Consider the following 22198-nt stretch of genomic DNA (forward strand, 5'->3'; position numbering starts at 1 on the left):
TGTGCTGGGGCTGGACACTGGCCTGGTTTGCTGTCTTGGAAAAGTCAGTTTTGGTTTTGGGGAATCTCTGTTGAAGGCTGGGGAAACATCTGCTGCTGGGAAAACAAACCCCGATGGATTAACAAGGTAATGAAAGGGAGTTTGGGGCATGGCTCTGGGCTGGGAAGGGCAGCACTTGAGGCCCCAGGATGTGCTGCCTCTGCTGAGATAGGGCTTTGACAGAGGAGTGGAGGTAACACTGTAAAAGCTGAGCTCGTAGACACCTTCTGTGGATTTGTGTTGGCTCCAGAGCCCTCCCAGGAAACTCCTCCCCTGCCTAAGGTGGCTGATGAGTGTCCTTCACATACAGGACATGGAGGAGTGTGGCTGCCCCATCCCTGGAAGTGTCCAAGGCCAGGCTGGACAGGGCTTGGAGCAAGCTGGGACAGTGGAAAGTGTGGGCAGGTGTTGCCCTGATTTTTTAATACTTTCTAAACCTTCTGATGTTTACATTCTTGTAGCAAACTTTCTCATACACTTTCTGTAAATAACTTATTGTTTTGCATTCTTTTATGGAACAAGAGAAATTTGATAGACTGTTGGTTTGTCCAGTGTCATTGGAGAAGTTGCACTGTCACCCTCCAATCCAGTCACTTTTAGAAAATTATAAATGTTGGAGTCAGAAAATAAACTTCCCTTTGTCTTGAGAGCAGCGGTGTGTGCTTGTGTTGTTTTGTGTCCTATAGCAACAGGCAGGGGTGGGACTGGATGAGATTTACAGAATTCCCAGAATGCCCAGGTTGGAAGAGACCTGCAAGATCATTGAGTCCAACCCAGCCCCAAGCCCTCAACTCAACCCTGGCACCCAGTGCCACATCCAGGCTTTGTTAAACACACCCAGGGATGGGGACTCCACCACCTCCCTGGGCAGCCATTCCAGAACTTTATCACTCTTTCCATGAAAAACTTTTTCCCAATCTCCAGCCTGTATTTCCCTTGGTGCAGCTCGAGGCTGTGTGCTCTGGTTGTGTCAGTGCTGCTGGAGAAAGAGCCCAGCCCCAGCTGAGCACAGGCACCTTTCAGGAGCTGTGAGAGTGATGAGGGCAGCCCTGAGTCTCCTTTTCTCCAGGCTGAGCACCCCCAGCTCCCTCAGGGCTTCCTCACTCTCAGGGTTTGTGTTCCCAGCCCCTCTCCAGCCTCATTGCTCCTCTGGACACACTTGAGCATCTCAATGTCCTTCCCAAACTGATTTAAGGTCCCTTCCAAGCCAAACCAGTCTGTGATTTATGTTTGATCTTGTCTTAGCTACTTCTCTAGGGGACAAAGGCAAAGATCTCACACCAAGAGAGGCTGGACTAAGGTGAGCAGAGCTACACAAATCCTGGGACCCAGCAGCTGCAGGAGAAGCAGAAGCAGCTGGGGCTGCAGGGGCAGGAGCTCGGACACTGCCCTGGCCAGCAGGAGCCTGAGCATCAACACAGTTCTGTTGGCAACAATACACTTCCTTTGCCAGGATTACAGGATTCCTTCAGGGAGATTTCCCTCACTGCTGTGGGTTCACAAGATCCAGGAGTGCTCCTTATCAGTGGTGCTACCCTGTGCAATGCTGGCATGTGGGAAGCTCCTTCATGATTCCAGGTCATGTTAGGACAGCTTGCTGGTGCCTTAAACCTTTGACTGACTGAGGGAGAGGGGGGCTTGGATCTGAAATGCACCTCCTTAAATGATGAGTTTTGCCTGTGACATCAGTAAGACCAGGCAAGAGAGGCATTTATGTGTGCAGAATTGTTCGGGAAGCTGAGGGCTGAAGGAAGAAGTGGATAAATTAAATCAAACTTATTTGATCCATATCCCACTTCTGGAAGCACACTAACATGCTGAGAAGCTCCAGAGCTCCTAGGAAATGGAGTTTTTTCTCCCTTTCCAGGTGTCTGAATAATATTCTGTGGAATTATGGCCCCAGTCCTGCAATGAGGTCTGCATGAATAAAACCAGGGGCCACATCACTAAATTGGAAAGACTTTCACATTCCTCTCATGGAAAAGAGGTTCACACTTTATAGCAACAGTAACAAGTCCCTTTGCTGAGGATGAAGTCTGTAAGGATCATCACTTGCCAGGTCTGATTCAACATTCCTGCTTTACCTTCAGTATTCTCTGATTAACAGGACCTATATCAGAGATTAATATCTCTACTTGTATCTTAATTATGAAAGTGAATCTGAAGAGTTTATACTTCCTCACCAGTGTGTGCTTGTTTAACTACTGCTTGGTCAAGGAAAATCCATTATATTGGCCATGAAAGTGTTTTCTTTCTTGGGTAAACTCAAAAAGGAAACAAGAATATCTTCAATTCTTGCTAAACATATATTTGTTTAAATTGGTGACACAATAATCGGAGCAGTTCTTTCAAAGCTGCATCTTTCATGTATTTTTTTTTTTTTTACCAAGGTTATACTTAATCCTTTAATATTTTGTGTTCCCTCCTGTTTTGTGCCAATTCACTGTAACAACGAGACACTGCTCCAAATGATACAGCTCCTGTTGTGGCATGCAGTGAGGAGGGATATTGGACCTGGTGAAACACTGATGCTCTGTTTGCAGTTGTTTTTGATTCATTTACCAGCTCCAGAAATAGCTGCCCTATTTGTAGTTGTGCTGCAGGCATTAATATATTCAGCACAGCCATGGCTGTGAATGCAGCAGGGAGAACAAGGGGCTTGTTAGTGGCGAGATGATTGGGGTAGATGTGGGAATCACAAATCTTGGAGTATCCGTGAGAGAGTAGTTTATGTCCAGGTTTGTTGGCTGGAATCTGTGGCCTGAGCTGTTGTGGCTTCATCCCCACACAATCCTTCCTTCTCCTGCACCCTTCACACAACAGCCACATTTGCTGCCCAAAGCTGGCAGTGGCACTTGGGAGGTGTTTGAGCCAGAAGATGCCACTGCAGGCCAGAGTCACGGACACCTCTGTCCTTTGGGGACCTCTGGAAATCCCAGCCCAGGGATACTTCTGCTGCCTTAAGCAGGGCCCTCAGGTGCTCTGCTCCATCAGAACTGGAAAAAATGCTCGTGTTTGGGGCCACCTCTGAATAAACCATTATGTCCCATTGGGAAATGGGGATGCTCTGCCACGGTGTTCCTATGGCACAGCCGTCCTTGTGTCACCAGCTGCTCTCTGCCATGTTGGGGCTTATAAAAAAGAGAGGGGCAGATAGTAATAGGACAAGAGGGAATGGTTTTAGACTAAAAGAGGTGAGATTCAGATTGGATTTGGGGAGGAATTCTTCCCTGTGAGGATGGCGAGGCTTTGCACAGGGTGCCCAGAGAAGGTGCGGCTGTCCCATCCTTGGGAGTGTCCAAGGCCGGGTGGGACAGGGCTTGGAGCAGCCTGGGACAGTGGAAGGTGTCCGTGCCCATGGCAGGGGTGGCACTGGCTGGGCTGTACGGCCCAAACCCGGCGGTGGCTCCGTGCTGTCCGTAGCCCCGGGGGTGGCTCGGTGCTGTCCGTAGCCCCGGGGGTGGCTCGGTGCTGTCAGTGCCCCGGGGGTGGCTCGGTGCTGTCCGTAGCCCCGGGGGTGGCTCGGTGCTGTCCGTGCCCCGGGGGTGGCTCGGTGCTGTCAGTGCCCCGGGGGTGGCTCGGTGCTGTCCGTAGCCCCGGGGGTGGCTCGGTGCTGTCCGTGCCCCGGGGTTGCTGCGGGGCCCGTCCGGGGCGAGCTCCGGGGTCGCGGGGGTGGGTGGGGCCCAGGCCGAGCAGCCCCGCCCCATATGGGCGGTACCCGGTGACGTCACCGCCGCTCCGCCGCAGCCCCAGCGCAGACGGAGCCGCCCGGTCCCGGTGCCGTCCCGGTCCCGCCGCGATGCCCTCGGACCGGCCCTTCAAGCAGCGCCGCACCTTCGGTGAGCCGGGACCGGCCGGGAGCGGCCGCGCGGGAGAGAGGGGAGGGAGGACGGACGGACGGACGTGGAGATCTGCCCTGCGCCGCCCCCGCCGTGCTGCCCTGCGGGGCGGCCCCGCCCGGGCCGGGGCTCGGCCGCCGCGGGTCCCGCCAGGCGCGGCCGCGGGAGCAGCGGGGCCCGGGCCGGGGGCGGCGGTGCCGCAGCCGCCGCGCGGTGATGTCATTGTCATCTCGGCCGGGCCCGCTCCGGGGGGGCCGCGCCGCGCCCGGGTCATCCCCGCCGTGTCCCCGCTGCTCCCGGGCACCGCCGTCGCTGGGGCGCGGTGGCGGCCGCAAGGGGCCGTGGAATGCCTGGGACGAGGGTGGTGGCCGGGGGTCCCTTTTGGCTGTCAGAACACAAAGACCTCCCCAAAAATCGCCTCCCGCGCTCCCATCCCGGCGGCCTCGGGGCAGTTGTTGTTGCAGGATGCCGCACGCCCTCTGTGATGGTTGTGGAGGCTCAGTGCTCACATCCTCCCCACCCCTTTGTCAGAGGTGCGTGCTGGGGACGCTCAAAAGGTGAGGAGGTGACTGTAGAAAGTGCCAGATTTTTATCTCCAGACCCGATAGCGGAATCCGAGGAAACACCGACTGCTGTTTCCCTTGACCTTTGCCAGCTGGCGCAGGGAGAGGTGTGTGTTTCTGGCAGGTTAAATTCCTGGGGAAGGGGTAGCATTTGAGCTTTACTCGCTGTATAATGCTGAAATCAGTATTTTCATGCCATAAAAAACCCTCATATTATGCCAGAGACTGTCCGAACACAGGTGAGGGCGTTTCCTACATGAGTTTTAAAATTGGAGCTTTTGCCTGCTGAAAACTGCTGATCCAGGCCCTAGCTGCTCTCTTGGAAACTGTAAATATTTGGTATTTTATTGGCACAACCCTTCTGGCCTTGAATGCTTACCCAGCCCTCCCCTGCCACAGGACCAAGCCAAGGGAACACGCACAAACAAGAACCAGCCGAAGCCTGGGAGCGTGGGATCCTTGCTGGAACCCTGCTGTGTTCTCCTAAGCAATGTCTTAAAACCAGCAAAGTCCTAAATCAGCCCTTTAGTAACTACCTACTGTTAAACTGGTGAGAATCAGCTTATTATGGTTAAGAGGAGACTGGTTTGCCTTTGTGGATTGCTCAGACTTTCTTTGAGCCAGAAGGAAAACAAAATCTGAGGCTCAGAGCAGTTGAAAGAAAGCAGGATTAAAATAGCCCAGGAGGGACAGAGGGGGTGAGGGAGTTTGGTGCCGGCGACTGCAAGTGCTCCTTGTTTCTCTGTACTTTCCTCTGCCCTTTTGCTCTCTCAGCTGACTGGGCTGCAGAGCTGAGCCAGGAGGAGGAGGAGGCCTGGCAGCCCCCGCAGCTGCTTTGGGTCAGGGCTGGAATTACTCTGTTGGAGAAAGTAAATACGGCTTGTTTTTGTCTTTGAATCATTACACAACAGGAGCAGGAAGCGATTGTTTACAATGCAGTTGGAGAGGGCTGGTGGAAAACATCTCCAGCGATTCTGTACCCTCAGAATGGCTTGATTTTTAAGGCTTCAAAACTTTACAGAAATGGAACAGTTCCAAAAAAGCAGTGAAAAGGCAGAGTCAGGGCTATGGCTGTTTACAAAAGGCACCCAGGCTCCAGTTTCATGGCAAGTGGCTGCCTTAGGTCTTGGGCTGCTGCTCCTCAGTGAAGATGATTCTGCTTTCCTCAGTGCTTGTGTTCCCCCTTCTTGTATTTTTGGAATTTTTCTGTGAATTCCTTATGTTTGTTCATCTGCTTGGTCTTGGGTCTCTCCTGAGTAAACTTTCCTGATTTCTCTTCATCACTGTGAGGACTTGAGAAGGGGACTGGCTGGGAAACAGCAGGGGTTTGACCTGAGGTGTGTGGAGGGCACGGGGCAGTGACTCTGCCGTGGCCTCAGCTGCAGTCCCTGGGGGCAGGTGAGCTCTGTGGGCTGCCCTTGGCAGCAGAACCTCCTTGCTGTGGGTGCAGGGGGTAAATGTGCACCCTCTGCATCCATGTGCTGAACCCAGAGGCTGAGGCGTGTTCAGATCTGTTACAGGAGTCCAAAACAGTTCCCAGAACAAAGCTGTGGTCTGTGTCAGAGGAACAGGCTGTCCTGGCAGTGCCGAGAGCGTGCAGCAGCCTGACGACACCGTTGCACTTCCCGAAAGGAACACGAGTCCTTGGGAGCATTGTCCCACTGCTCCTGAGCTGGGTTTGCATTGGGCTGGCAGCAGCTGCCAGCTGTGTCTTCAGTGCAGCACAAAACCAGCGTGGTGATGGACACAGGCCTGGATCCCAGACCAGCCGGGTGACCCAGAGCACCTCGGTCCCGTGTCCCCGTGTCTGGCAGGAACAGAGGCAGGAACACACCCACGTGTGTCTGCTGGCTCAGCTGGAGCCCCTGCCTTGGGACAAACACAGAGGTTTGACCTCAGCCTCTGTGGACAGAGTGTTCCCATCCCAGGTTCCATCCTCTGGGAGATCTGCCCTTGGTTCTGGGGAGCCACTCATCTTCAGAGGAAAGGCAGGGGTGGGTGTGGAGCAAATCCCCTCTTGGCTCTGGGGAACGGCGTCCCTGGGGACTCACCCGGTGCCTGTACCCACTGAGAGACCAGCAGGGCCTGAATTGTCTGCCTCACACTCCATCCTGAGCTTATCACAACAGTTCTGCTCGTTGGCTTGGAAAAACATCTGGATATTGATGTGAGGTTGGGTCTGTGAGCCCTCCCTGGCCCTTGGGTGTCTGTGCTCTGGCAGTTGTGCTTTGAGAGCTGGGATTCCTTGAGAGGAGGATGCTGCTCCAAGCTGCTGCTTAGCTGCCTGTGTCTTGGATTAATTACTGAGGACATTCTGTGACTTGACTGGATGTGGGGGTCATTATCAGCGTTGGAGAACTGAACAGGCTTCCTGAACAAAAGCCAAACTGACATGTAGACCACAAATTTTGATTTTTTTATTATTATTCTTTTATATAACACAAGTTCCTGACTGGCAGCCAGGAATAATAAAACCTGTGTGTTTTGTTCATTACTTGATTTTTTTTTTCACTATAAAAACTTCAGATCTGCCTTTGAACCAGAAGGGTGGAGACTGGTGAATGCAGGGGCTGTCAGGGTGGTAGGCCCTTACCACCTCTGCCATGGAGTAGCCATGAGCCATGGATAAGTCATGTCCCTTGGCTTTGGTGTTCCTTCTGTGGTCAGTCCCAGCAGGGATCACAGCCAGGAGAGTCACTTGGGAGGTCTCACAGTGTGTCACCTGCTCGGGTGACATTCTGTGGGTGACTGGCAGTGTGTAAACACCAACAGCTCTGTCATGCTGTTGTTTGCTGCCTTTTGTCCTCAGAAGGTGCTTTAAGGCTGTGAGAGAAAATGCAGGAATGAATTCAAGACTGGTGTCTGGCATGTGTCCCCAGAGCAGCTGTGCATGTCCAGGCCTGTCTGTGCACACACAGCAGTGAACTGTGCTGGGCAGAGGCTCCTGGTGCCTGCAGGTGCACAGGGGCTGCACCAAAATACCATCCTGCCAGCAGTGCCAATGCTTTCTTTGAGCAGTTTGAAGTAGCCTGAGTAGTCCTGAGAAATCTGAGAGTGTTCCTGCTGTCATGGAGATGGATGGGGATGGATGGGAAGGTGGAAGGTCACACAGCAGGCAGAGGGAAACCCTGGCACAGCCTCCCCAGGGTACAGAGGGAACTTGCTGTTCCTTTACCAAGGATAGTGAACCTGTGATTAAATGTTGAGCAAAAAAGCAGTTCCTTATCTGAAACTGTGATGTAAATCCTCTGTTTGCCGTCCTGACATGACACAGAAGGTGCTGCCCATTTCCCCCTCATGTCCAGAGGGTGCTGTGAGTTTTAAGCTGTTTGGATGACTGGAGGTCCAGTGCTCATCATACACAGCCCAGGCAGGGGTGGATCACAGAATCCCAGAATGGTTTTGTTTGGAAGGGGCTTTAAAGTCCATCCCATTCCACCCCTGCCATGGCAGGGACACCTCCCACTGTCCCAGGCTGCTCCAAGCCCCATCCAGCCTGGCCTGGGGCACTGCCAGGGATCCAGGGGCAGCCACAGCTGCTCTGGGCACCTGTGCCAGGGCCCCAACACCCTCACAGGGATTCCTTCCCAATATCGCATCTAACCCTGCTCTCTGTCAGTTTAATGCCATTCTGCCTTGTGCTGTCACTCCAGTGGTGCTGTACAACCAGAGGACAAGTGTCTTGACATGTATTTAGAGTTCACAGTTGTGGTGTGGCTCTGCTTGATCACGAGCTGAGCCCTTATCATGATTTTCCAGATGCAAATGCTCATTCCTGGAGCCAGGCTCAAAATCATACTCTTGTTACACTTTTAAACTGCTAAGAAAAATGAAGGTGTTTCCTCTTTGTGTCTTAAAATCCATTTTCAAGCTCTGTTCTGGAGCCAGGAAGATTGGGAATTTTTGCAAGTGAATAAGGCTGCTGAGATGCTTCTGCAGTGACAGGGCCCCAAGAACCTGGCACTCCAAAATCCTCCCAGACACTGCACATCTGGTATTGGAACTGTAGTGATGGGATGGAGAGTCATGAAGACAGAGCATCCACTGCTCCATGTTTATGCTGGTAGTAAGGTCCAGGGACAGTGGAGCTTCAGGCTCCACCTATTCTGTGATGCAGAGATATGTTTTTATCAGTTTAAAGCTTTTAGGTTCAGGGCAGTGTAAGTTTGGTCCTGAGTCATTTCTTCTGTGTGGAGCACCCAGCTTTCCAGACAGACAAATAAAATAAAGCTGACAGTCAGAATCACTGTCAGGTCTGCAGTGCTGCTGTCCTGTGTAGCCTGGGACAAGCACCCTCTGGGGTGCTGAGGACACCTGCCCTGGGCACAGCCTCCTTCCTTCCTGGATGTGGGGATCTCCTCTCACTGCTCCCGCAGCACCACTGGCCTGAGAAGGAGCACTGGGCAAGGACAGGTCAGGTCAGCTGCTGGGTGAGCCATACACACTCACAATTTGGGTGTTTCCTGGTGGTTAGAGGTGTCTGGCCTTAGGGTGGTGTGATATTACAGAAATAGTCATTGATGTTCATCTGGAATGACCTGCATAACTGGCCTGTGTCTCCAGCACTTGCCAGCTCATCCCACACATATCCTGATTTCAAACCATCCAATTCCTCCTCTCCTGGCAGAAAATCTCTTGGGAGAGAAGTCCATGCTCTAGCAGCACTCTGTCCTGGGACTGACCACAGCAGCTTCTTGAAGAAACATGTTCATTTTTGCATCTGCCCCAAATCTTAGGCAGATCCCTGTCTGGGCTGGCTGGCAGGGTGTTGTGTGGATGGCAGGGAGAAGCCACAGGGCCAGCAGCCTGCTGGAGGTGCCAGGGATGTCTGTACACTCTGGAGCTGAGGGACACAGGGAGAGAGGCAGCAGCTCCTGGCTGCATTTCTGGTCTCTGTTCTCTGCACACAGCCCTGCCCAGCTCAGGAGCTGTTGATCTGCACACTGATGACATTTCCAGGTGGTATTTGCTCTTACTGGTGTTTTCCTGACAGCATTCCTGCTGGTCACAGGCAGCAGGGCCTCTCCCTGTCATCCATCTGCTGCCTTGGGGCAGCACCAGTCTAGAATCTCCTGGAAAATGGTGCCCCTTATGCAACAGCGCTGTTGGAGGACGTGCCATGTGTTTTCCTTCTGTCCCACCATCTGTATCTTTTGTCTGCTGGGGTTCTTTTGCATCCAGGACTGTCCTTTCATCCCGTGCCTGCACAGCACCCAGCACAGCAGGGACCTGGCTCCCATGGCCAGGGCTCCTGGGCACAGCTGATAATAAAGGTTAATGTTTGCAAAGTGTGCCTCAAAATTTTCCACTGTTCTCCTCAAGTGCCGTAATGATCTCATCCTGCATTGCCATGGGATACACCGTGTGCTCGCATCTTCTGGAGCACAGCTTGGGAAGGACCTCAGTCAAGAAAACAGCCAAGATTCTGGTGTTTTGGGCAATTTGCAAGCTTTGCTGTTGGTACTTAACAGTTGAAACAGCAGTTGGAGGAGAAATAGGCAATTTCCCGGCATATGCAATGCTACAAAAATACTCCTGGCTTTCAATAGGCCCCAGCAGAGAAGTTTCCCTGGGAAAAACCAATAAAATTGTGTGGGTTTTATCGTGCTGCCACCTTGAGATCTGCCATCCTGGCACTGGGGAGAAGGCTGGCTTCCCTCATGGCAGAGATGTGGTGCCCACAGCTGGAGCAGGGATGGATGGGGCTGTTCCCTCTCGTGCAGGTCAGTGGGAGCAGCAGGAGCCTGGAGCCCCTGAGCTGCTGCCCTCAGGGCTGATGCTCTCCTGCCCTCAGGGCTGGTGTCCTGCTGCCCTGGCAGCCAGGAGGGACCAGAGGAGGAGAACATGGATGGGGACAGGGCTGTGTAAACAGCTCTGGTTTGCTCTGCACATTGGCTAAGGATTAACTGTGGCCAGGTGCTGCAGGGATGGGGAAAGTCTCAACTTCAGGACAGTTTGGGAGAGCTGCAGGAGGAGAACAAAGCTTGTAAGATCAGGTCTGTTGTATGTGAATGTGAGAGTGCAAACACTGCAGGTGCTGGGGTGGGGGGATCCTGCCTGTCCTCAGCACCGTGGGGGCTCCAGTGCTGGGCTGGCACCTCCAGCCAGGTTTCTCTGCAATGCCCTTTAACCATTTTCTCTGTATTCCTGTGACTTAGATTACACTGCACAGACACTGAATTAAGGCTGGTATGTACAGCTGCTCCTGCTGTGTGATGTTGATGCTTCCATGAGTCACAGGCTCAACCTCTGGCTCCCACCCCAGGCTGAGGAGGGTGTGGGTGACCATCACTGTCTCCTGCTGGAGATCCCTCGTGCCTGAACTCCTGTGTGCAAAGGAATCACCCAGGGATTGATGCAGCTATTCCTGATTGCCAAGCCTGCTTCCTTGGCTCTCCTAGGCTAGGATTGGACAGAGTGTGCTCTTTAGGAGTGCTTCAGGTGGCCTGGACACTTCTGCCTGTAGATTCAGGAACATGAGCACCTTAGGTGGGATTGCTCCCAACTGCCTTCCCGAATGGAGTTTTTGAAGTGAGCAGTTGCAGAGGAAGAAGTGCAGTGCTTGAGGTGTTTGTAGTTGCAATCCATGGACCTGCTGGAGGGATCCAGCAGCCCCTGGAGTAAAGCAGCACCTGCTGCCATTGCCCTGTGTCACCACAGGCTCCCCTGAGGTCAGGAAGGCTGCGAATGCCCTGGGCCTGCTGGCCAAAGGGAGCAGGTCCTGGGCATGTGGCAGGTTTTAAAGGGTGGGACAGGGGAGCTTCCACTGTGGCCCAGCAGACTTGAGGGTAGCTGAGAGCTCTGTCACTGGTGTCTTGTGCCCTTATTCCTCCTGAGCACAGAGTCAGCAAGACCTGGAAGGATCTTTCTGCAGCAGCCACCCTCTGCCCAGGGCACCCCATCTGCTCCCCATGGGGGACAGAGGACTCTGGTCCCAGGGGTGGGATCCTGAGGCACTGATGTGTAGCTGGAGTGATGATGGACCCTCTTCCTCTCTGTGTGGCATCTTTGTCAGTGTCATGGGCAGGAGGCACCTCTGTTCTCACTGTGTAAATGGAGGTGGAGATGGAGATAGCTTCTGTCATCCTGTGCTGTAGCTGGTGATGCCTCCAGGGAGCAGGGGGGGATGTCTGGCATGTGGCTGCCTTTGGCACATGCATCCTGGGCTAGCTGGATGCTCCAAGATTACCTTCATTTACTAGCCATGATAACATGCCTTCAGCACATTCCTTCTCTGACCCTTCTCACAATTACCTGCATTGTTGGGGCTTCTGTGCACACAGTCCTGTGACCTTGCAGGGCACCATGTGGTGTTTAGGAAGCTCATGCACATGATAGCATGGAGAGAAGCAGGCTAGGGTGACACTGAAGCCAGGATGACTGGCCAGATGTGAGGACACAGCTCTGCAGGCTCTGTTAACACCCACAAGTCTGAGCTGGCTGCAGTTAAGCTGCTGCAATTTCACGGTGATTGGTGTTGTGCAGTTGAGCTGTGGATCTCTGGATCTGCAGCCTTTTGGATGCTCCATCCTGGACACAAGGGAGCATGTGGGAATGGGCTCTGTGGGAGGGGGCAGCTGGGGGCTGGGTGCTGCTGGCACCTCTGTACCAGTGTCACGGGTGCTGCTGATGTCTCAGTCACTCCCCGGCTGGTTGGTACCTCAGGGGAAAACTGGCTGTATCACAAGGATGACTCTGGATCCCTGGAGCACTGGATTGGATGAAAAGGAAACATGAGAAGCTGCATCTTCAGTCATAGAACCCAAAATAAATATGCCTGAATTTTTCATGAAATCCAAATAATCTTGCTTTGTGTTGCTTGCCCATGGAGTCCTACAGAATAAAAGATCTAACAGTTCCTAGCAGAGTGATATTTTCCTCTCAGAGGAGGCAGAAATGGTGCTCAAAACTTTCTATGATCTGGTGATTTTGTAGTCTTGTGGTTTTTAAAGAAACTCCAGTTTCTTCCCAAAGTCATATCTAGCCAAATTCAACATATAAGCAATAAAGTTTTATTGAGTGCTCAGAGGAGAAATTATCAATGTTTCTGAGGAGAAAACACTCATGCATTTATCCAGCCCTCCATTCTCCCAGTGGGCCATGGGGAGCTGGGGCTGTGTGAGCTGCTGAGGGGAGCTGGGCTGGGGCTGGGGCTGTGCTGGGTGTGGCAGGACGGTCCTGTATAGACCCTGCAATACCCAGACCTCCTTTCTAGGCAGTGCTTAGTCACTGACCTTCACCCCTGGCTTGGTTTCTGGGCATTTCAGGTGCAGGCTGTGGAGCACCTCCCAGAGCAGTGGCAGTTCCAGGAGCAGGGCAGCTCTGTGGTGTCCAGGAAGAGCATGCACAGAGGGAGCAGCACACCTGGCACTGCTTCTCCTCTGCTTTCTGCTGCTCTGGGTTGTGGAAAGAGGAGAGCCCTCTGGTAAAGTAGTGAGGGGTATGGGAATTCTCCTGTAAACTAGAAGAGTGCACAAGCTTTGCTGCCTGTTGTGTGTGTCAATAAACTCTGGAGGAAAATGGAATAGAAATAGAAAGCGTGAGAACAACTGCAGGAAAAGTCTTTCTGCATGTGGGTCATCTCCTTGCTTAAGGTTTTCTTCCTGCCTCCAGGCCTGGAAATGTCAGGCCAAGAGCTGTTGTAGCTGCTCCACAGATCTGTGCTAGGGCAGGAGTCCTCCTTGGTGAGGTGCAGCTCTTGTGGAGCCAGGCTCTGTGCCAGAGAGTGCTTGGGAGTGAGCAACAGGCAGGAGGAAATGGCTGGAACCCAGCCCCAGCTGGAAACTGTCCCCCTGGGAGAGGCATCCAGGAGACACAAGGAGCACAGCCCCCAGAGCTGTGCTGCTGCCCTGCACCCACTGCCAGCAGCTGCATGTGCTTAGGGTGGATTTAAGTTAATTTTGTTAGCTTTATGGTGTCCTTTCACTCTCCTGATTCCAGGTGTGCTGCCCAGTTTTAGCAGGCAGTGTCCCAGCCCGGGGGTGACTGGGGCAGTAGGAGCTCATGAAGGGTTGGTCACTGGAGCTGACACCTGGCACACCTTGCTCAAAAGGGCTGGGGAGCAGAATGTGCATTCCTTGGGAAATGTCCCTCTCTGGGTCAGGCTGTGGCTTGCAGAGTGGGTCCCTCAGTTCTGCCTGCCCTACCCCACAGGTGTTTCTAACTTGATTTCTTCACTTCTCTCCCTCCAGCGGATCGTTGTAAAGAAGTGCAGCAGATCCGAGAGCAGCATCCAAACAAGATCCCAGTAAGTGAATTGTTCTCACTTTTCTTGTCAGGCTTTGTTCTCAGGACCCCTCTGTGCTCCTGGGTGGCCTCCATGGAGCTTGCAAAGCTTTGCTGCCTGGAATCGACACAGGATGGTCCCCATGAGCCTCCAGTGTGTGCCAGCTGCCCAGCAGCAGAGGTGTTCTCTGCAGTGCAAAGCACAGCTCTAAAGCTCCATGCTGCCCTGGAGACAGGGGACTGATTTCATCTCAAATCTATTTCCAGGCGAGTGCAGTAGGAGAAGACTCTGAAATGGCTTTTGTTTTGGCTGTAGTAGCTACCTGATTTTTCCTGGACAGCCTGGTAAGGATTTCTCTGCCCAGAGAAAGATGTGTGGGCTGATCTTCACTGCTCTGAAAGCACAGAGTCTCTTTTAGGATCATTCAGACCCATTCTGTGCTGTCCCAGCACCTGTAGTTGACAGGCACAGGTGAGACACCATGAGCTTGCAGTTCTTCCTGCCCATGTCACACCTGAAATGCTGAGTTGTTCTTTGGCTGTGAGTCTGCTTTTGAGTTCCTACCTGAGTATTTGCTTCTCCTGAGAAGATGGAGAACTTAGAGGAACATCCTGTTCCTAGAAGTGTCCAACACCAGGTTGGACAGGGCTTGGAGCAGCCTGGTCTAGTTGCAGGTGTCCCTGCTCACCTTTAAGGTCCCTTCCAACCCAAACCATTTCATGATTCAATGAAATTATGTACTTGGGGCTTGCTCAGCTAACTATTTGCTATATCACAGCATCTATGACCAAAAAGACAGGATTCCTTGTTCAGCTCCCTCTCACTGTTGGATGAACATCAACCTGTCTTAAAATTGTAGACTATCAGCATTTGGCCTTCAAGACTCAATGTCTCAAACTGCTCTTGGCCCATCTTAGTCCACTTCTGCCTCACTCTTGTTTTGTTTTTAGCACAGTGTTTTCTAGCCAGAAGAATTCTTTCTTCTCCTCTCCTCCCACCAGCACTGTGGTGTTCATGTGATGTTCACGTGTTTCCAGCTCAGCAGGGCAGGGCTGCCCCTCACAGCACCCTGGGCCAGTGCTCCAGGTCATCAACACATTGATTGACCTCTGCTTTTAACGTGGTTTTGATGGCATTAGACTGGCTCTGCATTTCTCCAGAGCTGTGGCAGAGCTAACTGCAGTGCATTCAGGCTCTGGCTGTAAGGCCAGGCTGGAAATAAGTTGTACATAAAAAGCACACATGTGCACGTATCAGGTGCCTGCATACAAATGTGTTTTGCTTGGGGAATGGACAGAAGGAGCCAGAGCTGTGCATCCACTGGCAGAGTTCTGTGGCATCACTGAGACATGGTGGGAGAGCTCCCATGCCTGGAGGGCTCTTTGTGTTGGAGTCAACACCACAGGTTTTGCAAGTTTTGCTGGAGGGGTAAAAAGAATCAGGTGGTGAGAAGGGTCATGAAGGCTTGTGGGGCCCAGCTGTGTTTTGTCACTGCTGTCTCTAAAGGTCTGGTCCCTGTTAGAGCCCAACACCAGCTTGGTGCTGTGTCTTCTCTCCCAGGGCAGGTTTCAGGGCAGGGATCAGAGCCTGGTGCAGCAGGGTGCTGTGGGCACTGCCATGGTCCAAGCACTGCAGGCTCATGGGCTGTAGGAGGGTCTTGGTCATCTGTGCAAGACAGGAGCTGTGTTTTCCCAGGGATTGGCTTCCCTGGAGAGGCACTTGGAATCAGCAGAGGAGTTTGAGCCCCCAGCCCAGAGGAGTGAGGGAGAGCCAAGGTCACACCCTTACTGCTGACAGAAACCACAGCAAAGCTGTGCAGCACCTGCTGCCCTCCCACATCTCCAGTTTCCAGCCAGAGTCCTTGGGCAAGTCCCTTTGACTTTGAGAGGGGGCCAGGAGGATTTGAGAGGGCATGGCCTGGCTGTGTGCCCAGGGAAGAGCTCATCTCTCCTGTTTCCATGAGTGAACTTGCAGGGAAAGCTGAGGAAGGGACTGACGTGGAGTTCTTTGCTTCTGTTTCACGGAAGGCTCATCCCAGCTGCCCCCCTGGCACGTGCAATAAGGACAGGAGGAGCCAGGACCCCTGTTCATGCCAGGGGCTCCTGTGCTGTCTCTGCATTCCCCAGAGCTGCCTGCTCTGGCAGAAGCTGCTGACCACAGGCACACCTGCAGGCAAGGTGAGATGGTTGTGTTGGCAGCAGGGGCTGCTCACGCTCTGCTCCGCTGGGAAGAAATCTCCAGCTGCTCCTCGCAGGGCAGTTCCTCCCTGGGCAGTCAGAGCAAGCAGAGAACTTCAGCCTTTCCACTGGGACCCCCATCCACAGCCTCAATATGTTTTCAAAATCATTTCTGACCTGTTAGAGGACAGGGAGCCTGTGTTCCCTGCACTGTCCCTGCCTGCTCTCAGCCCCAGGGACCTTCCTGGAGATGACTGAACCCTCAGAGAGTCTGAAATTGCTGGGGAGCAGCTGGTGCTGGGCAGCAATGGACCAAACCCTTTCCCAAAGCCCTGCAATGCTAAATTCAGGCAGACCTGGTGAGTCAGGGAGTGAGGGCAGGGCCACCCCTCGTGCTGGCAGGGAGGGCTGAGGGGGAATTTGGGCTCTGTTGGGTTCATCTGGGCACCCACAGAGGAGCATGGAGAGACAGTGGCAGCTGGGAGATCCCATATAATGCCCTGGCCTGGCACAGGGGTGGATGGAAGCCCAAATTATGGACTCAGAGGAAGGGACAACCTTCTCTGGGCTCCTGGGAATGCTCTTCTGGGGAGCTGCAGATCCAGTGTCCAGCACTGACATGACTCTGGATGGATCAACACCAGAGCACCTTTTGACTGAGGGCTGCTGTGTCTGCTGCCACTAAAGCACCTGCACCCTGCTCTGCCAGAGGGGGACAGAGTGAGGCTGGTGCAGGCTGTGCTCGTGTGAGGTCTCTGTGTCAGTCTGTGCCTGGCTGTGGATGTCAGGGAGGTGTTGCATACACACACTTGAGCCTCTGTGCCTGCTGGGAATACATTCCCAGCCTCACTCCTGGTTGGACCTTGCCTCTGTTGACCCCCACATCTGGCCATATTCCCTACCAGACTCCCTGTCCATCTCTCCAGACAAAGGCTGTATTCATAAACACTGTCCAAGCCCCTTTGCAGCAGGACCAGGACTTCAGGCTCTGCCCTGTTTCCCCTCCCCACCTGGGCCCACTCATGATTTCTGCAGAGATCTGTGGTGGTTCCCTCTGCAAGAGCAGGTGTCCCATGCTGAGGAAGCCCTGGCTCAAGGCACCAGCTTGGAAGAGGATATGGGCTGGGAGGTGGCTGTGCACACCCTCCCTGGGGCCACAGGGATGTAACTTTAGCATCTGATCATGCTTTTCCCTCCAGGGCTAGACAAGAACGTTTTGTCCATTGGCCACCTGTTCTCATAGCTGGGTTACCCAAATAGCAGCTCATGTTCTGGGAACAGAAACTCTTGGAGTTGTTCTACATGAGAGGCTCTGTGTCTGCTCAGGGCACAAGGCAGCTGCTGCTCCAAGAGCCAGGACAGCCATTGCATCCCCTTCTTGGATTAATCTAATGGTGGTTCCTCTTGGGATGGAACTGGCTGGTAATGAGAGACACCAGCCTCTGGTCCTGCTCCTGTGAGAACTGAGGCACCATCCAGGTGTGCAGGGCCCTCTCTGCAGGTGAAGGTGGATGCACAAACAGCTGCTGTGTAGCTGCTTCTCCATGCAAACCAAAAAGCTGAGGGGCCACTGCTGCCTGTATGTTTCTCAGCAGCATCCCTGTCTGTGGTGTTGGAGTGCTCAGCCCCTCAGGACTCCTCTCCCCACAGCCAAAATTCTCACCTGTCCTTGCAAGATTCAAGTTAAATGCTGTAGGATGGTTCTGCTCATCTTGTCCTCCCTGTGCCCTCCTTGAAGGGATGGAGGCCATTAACAGCTCAGTGGGGGATGTCCCAATGCATGATTTAGTTGGTTGCAGAAAATGGTTCTTTAATCAGATCCTCCTTTGCCCAGGAGGGCTACCTGGTGTTCACATGCTGCTAGCCCGGGTGTTGGGCTCCCCTTGGGTGAGATTTGTCCAGGGTGTGTGGGAACCCAGGACATCCCTCTGGCAGTCCAGGACAGCCAGGACCCTGCCAGGGGGCTCAGAAACCCTGGCACGGAGCCCAAAACACCTGTGGGTTTGATTATGACCCGTGGAGCAAATTACCAACCTTGTATGAAGATCAGCAAGCCACAACAGTTTAAGAATAATAGTGAAGTTATCATGGAGTGGAAAAGTAGATTTTGGGGTTTCTGGTATGGAGGTTCAGGAGGCAAGACGGAGGGAACTGGGCATGTCCAGCCTTTCTTCTCCTCCTTCTTCTTGGCCTCCATCTTCTGCTGTGATGTTGGCACTTAGAGATTGGTTTAGAGTAGAAGCTCACTGTCTAACATAGATGATAGGTATTGGAAAGTAATTGTAAACATTGTACACGTAGTTTTTAGTATAAAGACCCTGGGGGCAGGCAGAGTGCCTGGAACTGCCCTGCTGGATGGACCTCGGCAGGGCAGGAGAAAGAATTTTATAGATAAGATACAATAAACCTTGAGACCGAGAAATGAAGAGCCCTGACTCCTTCTTCAAGCGCTGGGCTGGGGAAAGAGACTTTCCAGCTTTTCTCGGGGTCACTCTGACAAGCTGGAGATCCCGACAAGGGTGGGCTCTGCAGGGGCCGTTTTGGTGCAGAGCCCCCAGCAGGGCACCTCACCCCCTCTCTGGTGAGCGCCTGCAGCCCAGCCCTGTCAGAGCCGCCTGGGGGCTCCTCGGCCATTCCCAGCTCCCCGGGGACTCCGCTCTGTTCCAGCCGGGGGTGTCTGATCCAGCTCTGGGGGAGCCTGGCACGAGTTCCACTGCTGCTGCTGCAGAGGCTGAGGTGCCAACAAGGGATCAAAGGGAAGGGAAATCCGTGTTCCCAGAGGCTCCCTGGTCCTTCTGGCTCCGCAGAGCCATCTCCTGGGGATCCTCCTCTCTGCACCCTGCTCCGTCCCTCTGCTGCCAAAAGCCACTTGCAGCTCTCGAGTATTTTTGGAAAGGACCTGGGAAAATAAATTCTGGCAATTCCTTGCCTTACAGTGAAAAATACTGTTCAGTCTCAGGTGGGAGAGGATAATGGGCTGATGAATATCCAAGAGTCTCTCTGTGGGGAAATCAGCAGGTTGCTGGAGAGATGTGAGAGAGCAGCACTACAATGGGAACATACTAAGCTGTACATTCTTCACTTATTTTCATTTTTCTTAGAAGTACATTCCCTATTTTAACTTCCTGCCACTTTGTTTCTCATAATACAAAGGTACCTTTCCAGGCAGGTTTAGAACAGCAATTGTAGCTGTCAGCAAACAGCTTCACAGAAGAAAATCATTAACTATAATAGCAGGAAAATGGATCAGAAATCATCATTCAGCCATTTCAGAATGTAGGGATGGTTAGAACTTTTCCAAGCAAGATGTCTGGCAGAGGAGGTTGGGCTGAGTTGTCCCTGTGGTGACACCATGCAGGAGTGCCTGGGAAGCTCAGTGCACAGCTGGGGTGGCCCTGGGTTTCTGATCCTTCTCAGAGTCTGGCTGTTAACATAAGGAGTGGGACTGGTGAGATCCAAACGCCCCTTTCTGAAGGAATGCCTGAGTGGCTTCACTGGGACTTGTGGAAACTGCTTGCTTGGGAATATCCACAGCTGCTCCTGAGCAGGCAGAGGGATGCTGAATGGCAGCAGGAAGGAAACTGCATCATGAGCTGTCTGTAGCTCAAGCCAGCAAAACCTGTGGGTTTGGTGAGACAGAAAGTGATATTAAAACACTTCACTCCTCTTCAGATGTCCTGCATGCCAGAGTACAGAATCTGTATCAGTCCAGTGGTGCCCACTGTTTCTGAGCCAGGCAGAGCACTTGGTGCTTTAGTTCATTGTTCTGGACACTGTTCACTGCCTGGCTCAGGTACAGGTGATGGATGAAGAGCCTTCTGCAGCCAGCCTGGTGCTCACTGCTCATGTCCTTTTTTTGTTTTGTTTCCTGTGAGAGTGAAGCAAAGTGAGGCTGTACCTCAGCTTTTCTACCCATGCTAGTTGGATTTGTATCTGACTTTGGGACCAGTGTGTGGGGCACTATGAACATGACTAATCCTGATGTTGACTTTCCCCCAGGTCATCATTGAACGCTACAAAGGGGAGAAACAGCTGCCAGTGCTGGATAAGACCAAGTTCCTTGTCCCAGACCATGTCAACATGAGTGAATTGGTCAAAATAATCCGGTGAGTGGGGTGGTCTCAGCTGGCATGTTGAGAGCCTGTCCTCCCCCACAGGCCACTCACTGCAGGGTGCTGGGGTGAGGGTGAGGCAGGGGCAGCTGCTGAGGGCAGGGGTGGGGACGTGGCAGCCGCAGCATCCTTGGGTGTGGTACAGGCTGTTGTGGGGGGCAGGGGAGGGCAGGTTCTGAGCACCTTGTCAAGGGCTGGGGTCTCTCCCTCAAGGGGACACTCATGAGCAGTGAAGGGGTCCCATCCCCTCTTTTTATTCTTCAGCTCAGAGGGAAGAGGCCCCTCTGCTTTGCCCTTGCTAGCAGCACTTGGAGTAAAAGGGCTTTGCAGAATCCTGGCTCAGGAGGCCTTGGAGCCTCCGGCAGCTCAGCTGGAGTCATGGATGCCACGTCCTGAGTGGTGGGAGCAGGTCCCGAGGAGGCCCTGGCTGTGCAGGCCTGGCCCCAAGGGAACAGCATTGCTGGGGAGGAGGAGCTGGCACTGAGGGCACCACCCTGACCCTGCCCCTCCTGCCCTTGCCCCCACAGGCGCCGCTTGCAGCTGAACCCCACCCAGGCCTTCTTCCTGCTGGTGAACCAGCACAGCATGGTCAGCGTGTCCACCCCCATCTCGGAGATCTACGAGCAGGAGAAGGACGAGGATGGCTTCCTCTACATGGTCTATGCTTCCCAGGAGACCTTTGGCTTCTGAGGGCTGCTGACAGTTGGCATGTGGAGACAGATGAACTGTGGCACAGAGGCCCCTGGCCTCGGAGGACAACACAGCCAGAGGCTCACAGGGGGGGCTGTGCTGACCCCCCTCCTCTCCCTCCCTCCCTCCCTCCCTGTCACCAAAGAGGCTCGTGGCGCGTGTTGGACTCGCACAACCCCTTCCCCTGTGTAGGTCAGTCCCGCTCCCCCAGGCGCCCGCCCAGGTGTGTGACACCCCCAGCCAGCCCTGCAGACCCCGCTGGGGCCTCTCCCTTTGTCCCCGTGTCCCCGCGCTGCTCTTGCTGTGCTGTGTGTGCTCTGCTGCTGCCAGACCTGCTGGGCCACTGTCACCCAGCACAGGGAGAGCCACCTCTCCCCAGGCACTCACAAAGGGCAGGAGGTCTGCAGAAGCAGCTAACAGATGTTACCATTGCTCCCGAGTTTTAATTGATTTTAATTACACCCATATCAGATTCTTGGTGCTACTGAATAGATGTAGGCGTCTCTATAGGACTGTGGATAATGTATATCCTTTAGATTTATTTTATTGGTTTGTTTGTTTGGGTTTGTTTGTTTGTTTTGGTTTTTTTTAGGGATAGATTGGAATGGGGAGAGGGGGAAACTTTCCTGTATTCTGTAGGTAAATAAATCAGGCTTCATTGCACTTTAAAGCATAGTAGATGTCAGAGTGGAATTTTCTTTTAATTTATACAGGTTTGCCATTTATAGTGCTGCTCCTCTGTTGACAGTTGTACCTAGATTATCTTGTTTCAAACTTTTTTTTTCCTAATAAAATTGATTTCCCTTCTCTCTGTCTCCCCATTGCATGCAATTTTTCACTCTCACTGTGTCAAGGAGTTCACTGAAGGAATGTACTGATTTATATTTGCTATGTTCCTGTCCCTGTTTCTCATGTATAATACCAAAAAAAAATGTATATGATAAAATCCCCCCCAGTTTAATCTATACAAAGGTATATATATATATAAATATATATATAAAATAAACATAAATTCAATTTGTGTCTTGTAGGAATGTTCTGTTCCCATCTCATTTGTCTGTGTTAATGTCTCTGGTATATCAAATGTGATGTGTGTTCCCCATGTTCACTGGTGTGTGTGTGTACGTGGCCAGGCTTCTGAGCTGGTTAAAAGAGCAGCTGGTTGGGACTGAGGGGCTGGGACAAAGGGGGGAGATTGGTTTAGAGAACAGAGCACTGGACAGAGACAGGAAACTAGGTTGTCCTGGCCCTGCCTGTGTAGAGTCTCTTGTCCTTTGATTAAACTTCCTCATCTGGGAACAAAAACTTGAGTTGGAGGCATTTGTAAAGTTTGTTTTTAAGGGAAGCTTTGAGCAGTGCAGGAAATCGTGGCTTATTTTGAGTCCTCCATCAGACTTTTCTCCAGGCAAAGGCAGAGGCTGATGGACCTTGGGCTGGTCAGTGTCTCCCTGCTCCTCAGCTCACTCTTCTTCCTTTGCACTGCCCAGCAGAAAAGGGTTTGGGCACTGAAAAGATTTAGGGCTTGCCCGAGTTTCAGTTCACTGTGCTGTTC

At 52.8% G+C, this 22198-nt stretch overlaps 1 protein-coding gene across 1 annotated transcript; it reads left to right on the forward strand.

Annotated features, from left to right (window-relative positions):
* The first annotated feature begins 3741 nt into the window (after positions 1–3741).
* On the forward strand, positions 3742–21453 carry MAP1LC3A (microtubule associated protein 1 light chain 3 alpha). Its single transcript, XM_054644440.2, has 4 exons — positions 3742–3878; positions 13633–13688; positions 19844–19950; positions 20484–21453. The coding sequence occupies exons 1-4, from the start codon at positions 3839–3841 to the stop codon at positions 20644–20646; spliced, it is 366 nt and encodes a 121-aa protein (XP_054500415.1). The 5' UTR covers positions 3742–3838; the 3' UTR covers positions 20647–21453.
* Positions 21454–22198: the final 745 nt, after the last annotated feature.

This window comes from Agelaius phoeniceus, chromosome 17 (genome assembly GCF_051311805.1).
Source record: "Agelaius phoeniceus isolate bAgePho1 chromosome 17, bAgePho1.hap1, whole genome shotgun sequence".
Taxonomy (NCBI): Eukaryota; Metazoa; Chordata; class Aves; order Passeriformes; family Icteridae; genus Agelaius; species Agelaius phoeniceus.